The following is a 9,480-nucleotide window of genomic DNA, read 5'->3' as shown; positions in this document are numbered from 1 at the left end:
AAGGAAATGGAAGGTGAGGACGCGGTTTGGCGCGCGTAGGCTAGGGAGCCGCCTTTCACGCGCGGTCGGAAGAGGATAAGCGCGACTCCTCGCCGATACAAATTACACCTGGGAATTACGACTACGAAGGCGCATTGCGAAATATGTCAGGGTCACTTTATTGCATCGACAGTCCGGCGCTTTCACTGACGACCGCGTATACGGTTACGTGTCGCCTGCACGCCGCGATCGGACAAAGGGCTCGTTCTCCGCTCGGGATCAACGGATTAATTGTCGCGCGCGCGATTATCAGCGAATTCCACGGAAGATAGGCAAACAAAGGGGAATTGAGAAGAGATTTCTCATTTTTTAATCCGAAACGATTCGGTGAAAGGTCGGCGCTGCCAAGCGTTCAAGTATTCCCCAGCTCTCGGTCTCGACGTGAGAATCCAGCTATGACTCGAGCTGAGAAGAATGCACGTGAATGTACATGCGTGCTTACATGTTAGATCTTCGCAAGAGTGTGCATCATAGTAGAACACGTGATCGCGCATGAAAGTTCACCCAGCAACGACGTAACGACGCGACGTTCCGTTGACGTAATCTAAGTACATGTTATTAGTGCTTTTTCTGTCTGTTGATTTCGACGGTATTTCATCATACGTATATGCCAACGGTAATAACATATTTTCCACGTCTAGCTGCATGCGCGTTATCTATTTATCGTCAAAACTTAAGAATTCCATGAAATTATTCCGTCTTACGTCATTATTGCGTTTTATTTATTTGTCAATCACTCTCTGTCGAGGCTTGTTCACGAAGTATCAAAGAATGCTACATTGTGCTGAACTGAAAGCAGACCGGCGCGGCGCGGCGGCGCTCGTAACGTTGCAACATTTAGAAGACATTACGGTGGGTGGGTATGGTTCTGTTTTAGAGAGAGAGAAAATTTTATTCTTTTTATCTCAATATCTTCGCCATTCATAATTTTTGGGAAATCATAAAAAATAAAAATAAGCTAGTATAATTTATTATGAAGTTTAAAAAGATAGCATAGTAGAACATTAAATATACACTCGATATTTCAGAACTTTGTCTTAAAGAAGTTCTAATTGCGATCAATACACATACGGGTTCTCTTAAAGCGATAGGAATATATTATTCCATAAAAATATTTTATTTATCTATTTATAAGAGACCTCGACAAAACGCTAAAAAATAATTTTAAAATAATTAAAATAATTTTAAAATAGTTAAAATAATTTTAAAATAATTTTAAAAATAGTTTTTAGCCACTATCCCCGTAATATTTTCTCTTATAATATCTTGCGTGAAGCGCTGCGTGTGAGCGTGTGTGGTCCGAAAAATCGACTCCTACTTGTCTGGCGAAGGATGCGAAATCTCTCAAGGTCAGTCCACGAAAGCATGATAAATCGTTTTCGTGAACGGGTTCCCCTCTTTCGCTGATCGCGTTAACTCATCCGTGGCATAACTCGCGTGCTTCTACATCAATCTTCTGCAAACGTAATAACCGAAATTCTTCTCAAACGCCTTCGATCTTGAAAACTTCCATGACGGAGAATTTCTACAGAGAATCTGCGCGCGCGCGACTCAAGGCTACCCCTGTCGATATGCAACTGCATACAGTTGCGTGTAACGTAGGCTGCATTTCAGCCTCTCGTGCCGGTATTTCCCGCCGAAATTATCGAGCGCAAAATTTCGACTTTTTTGCCTTTGCTAAAGTTTATTTTATTTTTATTTTTTTTTTTCATTAACAACGTAATCTCTCTCAGTACTCATAGCATATACCAAAACTTTCAATAGTTATATCTTAAATTATTATTTGCGTAACATTGCTTTTACGTTAGTATTCAGACATAATAGAGCATGCAGTTGATTTATATTTCTATAATCATACGTAAAATCTAGATAAAAATCATTATTAGAAAGTTGGTCTATGAAAGTCCATGAAAATATCGTTACGTTATCTCCGCAAATTCAATGTCTTATAAACCATTTCCTTGTACTGACAATTGCATGCTTTTACTTCTCGAGATCGAAAGTGGCATTATCTTATTTAGGTTTTGTTTTCAATCTCGTGACACAAACCCTGTTATTATAGGAACTATGTTTTATCGTACGCAGCGTCTTTCTCTTTCACGTAATTTAGATCACACAAATATCATTCTTAATGGCACGATAATCGATACACCGGAAGTTGTTAAACACTCCTTTTTGGAAGAATTTTTTATATAATTCTGATTAAATCTACAATCGGAGGAATACACGTAACCCATTCTATATTTACAAGCAGATGCATACTTTATATATGATATATATTGTTACGCTTTCTTACTTTTTATTATTCTTATGCGTGTAGCGGGACTTTTATTAAAATAATTTATATAATGCCACTGATTCGTAACATACAATATTATTATTACGAAAAAGAAAAACCTTAAACGGGCAATAAGAGCACAAGCGTGTCGTTAAAACGCTAAACTTTATTATCTACAGTCACAAATACCGAAGTCAATTAACGAACGAACGAACGAACGAACGTTTCGACCCTTCTTTGGGGTCCTCCTCAGCGTATATCATACATATAAAAATTATCGTCGCAAACATACATACAGATTCTACCGCCGTAAACAACAAATCATCGCTGGTCAGTTGGATGTGCACTCCGACGCGTTCCAGAAATTCGTCGCATAGAAGTTTCCTGGTTGGAGCGCCAGGAAATTTTCAAACGGATGTACTGTCTTTGTCATTGTGACGCAACGCCTGTGGACAAATTCGGAGTGCCGTCCTCTCTCAATATTCATACAGGAACACAATAGATAACAAAATAGATAACAAAATGGTATCAAACGGGTAACTCACAGGTTTGACATACTGGACAATAGTCAAGTCGCAACGCCACGTCAATCAATTGCAGGAATCGGTGTGTCTCAGAGGACGCTCACACAGAGAATGGCACGCTTGTCTTATACAAGATATCGACGGTATAAAGAAGCGGGGGGAAAGGTCACGCATAATATAAAACAAGTCCGCGTAACAACAATAATTCTAAACTTTAACAAGTCCCTCGATAGCACTAATATATATCTCTGGTATATCTTCTGTATCCGTCTGCAAATTTAAACCTTCTCTTTGCCTTTTTATGTAAATCATTTCTGATATTAAGCGTTTACTAAGGGACGGTTCTCGGTCTAATATTTCCACGTCTTTCCAGTTAAAGTCATGGTTATACTGCAATCTGTGGTCTGTTAAGACCGAATGGCCCGCACCACTCCTTCTGATATGCGAGTTATGTTCTTTAACTCTCGTTAAAAGTTGTCTCCCTGTTTGACCGACATAGGAAGCCTCACAATCATTACAATTAATTCTATATACGACATTCCTATGCGATAATCCAGGGAGAGTATCCTTGTGACCTCTGATAAGTCTGTTCAATTTATTGAGACTGAAATACGAGAGCTTTATATTAAGACCCTTGGTTAAATTTTTATATTTCTCAGACAACCCAGGAACATATGGTATCGTGAAATATGGAACTTTATCAATGCTCTCATCGTTCGTAACGTGTCTATCATTAAGTAAAAATCTCAAGCGCTCATGTATCGTCCCAAAAATAAATTCCAACGGATAACAATTATTTATCAGAATTTGGATCAAAAATCTTATGTTTTTTTGATGAAATCTCGGGTGCGACAGCTTAAATACTCGATCGATCAAACCGATGACCGTGCCCTTTTTCTGACAGAGTGGATGTTGAGATAGGAAATTTAAATATCTTCCGGAAAAAGTGGGTTTGTGGAACCAGTCAAATTGCAAATGCTCGCCTATGTGAAACATGGTGACCTCTAGGAAGTTCAATTTGCCACCCACACCGATCTCCATAGTAAATTGCAATCTGGGGTGAAATGAGTTGAATGTTTCTAATACGTGAGTGCATTCATTAAGAGGCACTGCCATTGCAATATCGTCCACGTATCTCTTATAAAAAGAAGGAGCAAACTTCAAGCTTCCGAGCGCTCTAACCTCCAGGTCTTGCATCACGATATCCGCCCCTATGGGTGACAAAGGGGAACCCATAGGAGAACCGAAGGTTTTATTATTATTATTATTACGTATTCTTTTGTTAAATACTGATAAGACTTACGATAAATAAATTAATTATTTTACGTTAATAATTAATTGTGTATTTTATATTTGTTTATTGACAGTAATTAGTCAATAATAAGCAAGTAATAAGTTAATCAAATTTGACAATTTGTCGTGATAATATGTCTGTCTTTGTGTACGCAATAAATTTCTAATCGATTCGATCTTTTTTTCTTTTTCACACGCGTTTTTCATCGTTTCTTATAAGCAATGATGTTAGTTTAGCGGACAAATTGCACAAGAGAAAAAAAGACATTGTTGAAAAAATCAATATTATACTTCGAAGCTGTATCATTTTTTTTTTTTTAGGATTAAGTTTAAAATGTGACGAGACTAATAAATAAGTTAATAAAATTAACTAAAATATATATAAATTTAGCACACTTATCAAGACTCGTAAATATGTAACTTTTGCAAATATTTAACTCATTGCTAGAGGCATTATTTACCTAAAGCATTATTCGCTAAAATTGGCGAAATGTCTGATAACTTTTATATAATTACGAAGAATCGAGACATTACTACATCAAATATTAAAATTAATCGAATTTTCTCTCTCTCTCTCTCTCTCTCTCTCTCTCTCTCTCTTTCTTTCTCTAATTGACATTAATAGCCATTTAATAAAGAAAAAAAACATACCAAGCAAAACCCTTGTCTCTTTGGGAGAGATCGAATTTCCAATGTTTTGAAATAAAACCGGTAAACCACTCTCTTCAAAGCTTTGCATTCAAAAGGATTCAAATACGAAGCTTTCGAATTAAATCCAGCAAAATTAGCAATTATAATTCACGCTGACGCTTGAACGGCACGTTATTTCGCGATCTTGATTCGCGATCGGAATTCGATTGTGCGCGGCAACTCACCGGGTACAGCTGCCGGTATACGGGGGACCCGAGGTACGATCTTTACAGGGCAACGATCCTGTGGGTACTAACCGATGAATCGCACCATAGGCTCTCATGTACTCTCTCATGTACTCTCCGACCTCTTCCGCATTTGCGATTCCGACAGCGAGAAAGTTGCACGACCGCCTTGGTACAATCACCTTTTCGCGGAGAGCCGATGGAAGGGCCGTCGACTATGTTCGTGAACTCCGGCCGATCCTGGCTTCCTGGAGGGCTTACGCGGAATCTCACGGTGGGACCGTTAACCGGCACCGGCGAAGTCCGCTGCTTCTGGTTCATCGTCGCTTTGCGGCGCTTTGCGTGCCGTCGACAAGTTTCAACGCTTAACGTTACATCTACTTCGTTTTAATTTTTTTGTTTCCCTACAAAGCCAACGTTCAACTTGCGAGACTGCTTACCTATGATTAGCGGAGTCAGGATATGTAGATAAGAAATTGATATGAAAAAGCTGTATTATACGAACTTGATCTTTGAAAATGCATGCAACTCTCTGGGATCAAGGTTGGACAATTCTTTCTTAATTATATTATCTTTCGCAAGACAAATGAGGATGGCTGACAATCTGTAACTGCAAAACGACTACTAATTAATATGTCTCGCAGGTATAGCAGCGTGTCTCGTGTGCGTATTAGACGTAAGCAATTCGATGATACGAGATTATTTCATTAATTTCAGTCGTACTACATGGGTAGTAAATTAGATCATATCAATTTGTGTACATGCAATACATAGTATATTAGATTGTATTAATTAATTTATGATTTAGTGCAATCTCTCCGTAATTCAAACTAATTAACGCAAGACCATCGGTATTTGGTCTATCGGTTCGGGTTATCAGGTTTGATAGAAATAATATTTTTATAGATCTAAAATTATATAATGCGATATCCAAGTTGCAACAATTTTCAGCATCGATCTCAAGCATCTAATTTGATGAAAATTTTATTCATTGTTAGTCTGATAGAATTTGACAGATTTCGACACAATTTTAATCACTTGCTTAGTATTATCTGAATTGTCTTATTGTTAGTAAAGGGGAACGTTAGATGCGATCAGTATTCCGTAACTCTTAACGACAATTTCGTTATCGTTGAATTTGCGTTGCGCAAATATTATATATGATAAAAAAAGCTGCGCAATGACAATATAAAGATAATGAAACTGTTAAGAGTTTCAAAAAATAGGCCCATAGGTCTCTCAAATCATATATCACTTATATGGGGACGGTTTTTAATTAAGTCGCATCGTCACTCGTTGCCCGTGCGTAACAACTTTAATTCCGCAGTCCAAAAAAATTGTTGATTTTGTTATCTTTCTTGTACGTACGAACAAAGATTATGTAATAAAATGAAACATGGGAAAACTTTTTCCTCGGATGCTTTTTTTATCTCGATATTTCTTACAGTAATAAAAATAATATGTGCTTTATTGCCGTCAGTTGTCTCTTTTAATATGCAACAACGATTTTACTTGTAAATTTATTATCCATTGTCCGCGAGACATGCTTATAAATAATTATAGACCTCTAGAGAACAGAGTCACAGAAAGAGAGCTCACGTGATAAGAGAAGCTGTAAACAGAAATGATTTTTACACGATCCAACTGGCCACATTTATTAATTGTAACATTCATATAAAGTAAAAATCATTTTTGTTAATTATTTACTGGCGAAGGTAATTCAAGTTTCTGAGAGCTGTAAAATTCCTTGATAAACAACTAAACAGGTTTAAAGGTTTAAATTTATAGAACGGGTTCTGTGGTCACGTAGATTTGTTTATATATGCATAATTCGTTCGGCAAAAAACTGGCTTCTCGAGAATGTGACGGTCGCGCTGCGGTCATTAAATTATTCGCGGTCCACACATCTCTGACGCACGATCTGTATCAAAAATCGGCGCGGAAGAATTTCCGCTCGGCAGATGGTCCGATAATAGAATACATCATTAACATGTGCATTTCGTCACAGCGCAGCGAGAAACGCGAAGTATCTTCGATTGCGCGACGTTCACCGATCGCGCTACTTTCTAACTCACGGTAATATCCGACTACGATGATCGTAGCTCGGTAATCAGGAATGACGGTGCAGTTTAGAAAAAATGGAGCAGCGAATTATCCGCGATAATTCGCTTCGCGCCGGCTTTACTTCTCAATTACGGTCGCGTTTCTGAATTTGTTTTATGAACGTTCAGCGTATCTTACGACACTCATTGATACTTTTATTTGATATATTGGCGTCTAACGGATTTATTCACGTCGGCCAGATTGCCACGGGTCGAGCGCACCGCGCGAGATCTGTTCGTCAAGCATGAGGACGTAGCCGTGTCAGGGACAACGGAACATTTACTTGTCGAAGCTGAACTGGAGGAGCTCAGTCTTACGCCTTTACTTGGGTGGAGTTCTTCTGTAGTGTCGCTACGCGCACATACGTTCATCAGGTAGTTAATTTACAGATAAAAGTTACCAATACCCGGACACTTAAGAGTATAGGTAAATATACCAATGCCTGGACACGTACATACCTATGTTTTTTTTTAAAGAAAACCTTTAAAAAAATATAAATTCATGGAAATAAACATTTGGATACCATAACTAAAGTTTCAAAATACAAGAGAAATATTTTTATCTTTGATTTTAATTCGTGTTATACTTATAAATAATAAAGGTATCCGGGTATTGGTACTTTTACCTTCCTTCTACGCGGTTTTATTCGAATTGCAACTCTGTTTTCGATACCGACAGAAAATTGATCGTTCTTTTTCTTCGATTGCATTTCCTTGATGTGCAGAATTAATGATACAAAGTATGTTATTATCTCGCTCCTAAGATCATCCCGTACATTAATTTTTCGTTGCTCCGAAGGGTAGAGAAGCCTCGCGGTAACGGCTCTACGAGGACTAAATCTTACATTATGAGAGAATCGCTGTATTACAAGAGGATTTTATGAAGGAGGAGCGGAATTAAGGTGTAATGAGCCCGCGCAATTATATCTGTCACGCAGACATATACTTGCTCCCCTCGGGTTAAGTTAATGAGGAGTAACAACAGACGAGTTTCGTAACGAGAGATTCATGGAGATAATACTAGCTTCACTAAGAGTCGGATAATTTCTATGAGAGTACTGATAGAGCCAGCGGAAATAAAGGTGTGTAATTTTGTTGATTATCAAGCTGTAACAAATGATAAATATCAAATACATTTGTATAACTACTCTCTCCACTATTCATACAAATAATCCGAGACACTTGTCCTACGAGTCAAATTAGAGTAATTTCCTCTTCAGAAAAAAATTTAATGAGACGTCATTATTTGCTGCCGACTTCTCGTAGATTTTTTTCCATGCACGATGGCTGCTTCAATACTTTCATCGGGAGGAAGCATCCTCGATGCGCCGTAGGCTAAATCAATTTCACGGAAGACGTTATATTATCGCGTACCGTTCAGCTTCCGATGCGACCTCCGATCATCTCTGATATATCACGTTGAAAGCCACTGTGAGCAGCGGCTCACGCGACCGTTTAAAGCGCTTATGCAATTCCCACGCATGAACTATCACCAAACGATGCAAAGACCATCGGACAGCTGCACCCGTAGAAAGGGAAATCGTCGCTTGGGTATAGAACTAAATTTATCTGAAGTCGGAAGCGCGCGATCGAACATGCTTCGCAGCGGTGTTTACACACACCTACACCCACACAAACGTGAAACACGCACACTGCCGTGAAATCGTGCAGAATCGCTAACACGTATGCACCACATGTGCGCACACGTACGCACGTACGCCTCGATTCAGCAAACAGAGCCTTTCTTCGTTACGTGCGCGATAACGCGAGAGTAGATAGGTTTCCGCTTGATAATTCGGCCGCTGGTCATTTACCGCTGTGCAAACGTCGCGTCGGATCAATGCTCGATTAACAGGCGAAAGTGTTTTTGCGTGTTTTTTTAAATCTTTTTTTTTTATTGAGAAATTTTAAAATCTATCACTACACAATATGCGTAAGCTTTTTGATTTGTAATAATTTTTGCTACTTAATGTGTTTAAAAACAGGTTATTATTATTAATGCGCATATTATACAGACATATATAGACATTATGACACTTATAAACTTGCGATTTATTCATGACATTATCTTCATATAAAAGCTTCCTCGAAGATTATGAATTGTGACAGTCTCTCACACACTCGCTGTTTTCTAATAAAAGTTTTTTCCATCTCACAAAAAATTGCTACACACAATTGCAGATATTATAATCTTCTGAACAATAATACGCTATTCTTAAACGTGGCAAAATTCTTTCACAATACTTATAAATATTCGCGATATTTAGTGGCAAAACCTTGAACTTTATTTCGCATAGAAAATTTAAATGCTAGAAATTTCTTAATACATCTTTATACGTTGTATATTTTTTAAATAGAATAATCGATTA

The 9,480-nt window shown here is 38.0% G+C and overlaps 1 protein-coding gene and 1 long non-coding RNA gene across 2 annotated transcripts; one reads left to right on the top strand and one right to left on the bottom strand.

Moving 5' to 3' along the window:
- Positions 1-2,532: 2,532 nt before the first annotated feature.
- On the bottom strand, positions 2,533-4,079 carry LOC112465681. The gene is made up of 2 exons (XM_025033353.1): positions 2,863-4,079; positions 2,533-2,763 (listed from the first exon to the last, which is right to left on the bottom strand). Exon 1 carries the CDS (start codon positions 4,075-4,077, stop codon positions 3,049-3,051), a length of 1,029 nt encoding a protein of 342 aa, XP_024889121.1. The 5' UTR covers positions 4,078-4,079; the 3' UTR covers positions 2,533-2,763; positions 2,863-3,048.
- A 2,894-nt stretch (positions 4,080-6,973) lies between these two features.
- LOC112465682 lies at positions 6,974-9,416 on the top strand. The gene is made up of 3 exons (XR_003042046.1): positions 6,974-7,486; positions 7,911-8,193; positions 8,378-9,416. It is a non-coding gene; the product is annotated as an uncharacterized LOC112465682 (long non-coding RNA).
- The last annotated feature ends 64 nt before the right edge of the window (positions 9,417-9,480 follow it).

Source organism: Temnothorax curvispinosus, unplaced genomic scaffold (genome assembly GCF_003070985.1).
Source record: "Temnothorax curvispinosus isolate PA1 unplaced genomic scaffold, ASM307098v1 QBEX01015418.1, whole genome shotgun sequence".
NCBI lineage: Eukaryota > Metazoa > Arthropoda > Insecta > Hymenoptera > Formicidae > Temnothorax > Temnothorax curvispinosus.
Note: the sequence above shows the minus strand (reverse complement) of the source record. Positions and strands in the feature narration are given on the sequence as shown.

What these genes read in the sequence shown, in the direction of transcription:
- LOC112465681 (XM_025033353.1), bottom strand. Translation starts at nt 4,077, where the DNA reads ATGGGTTCCCCTTTGTCACCCATAGGGGCGGATATCGTGATGCAAGAC.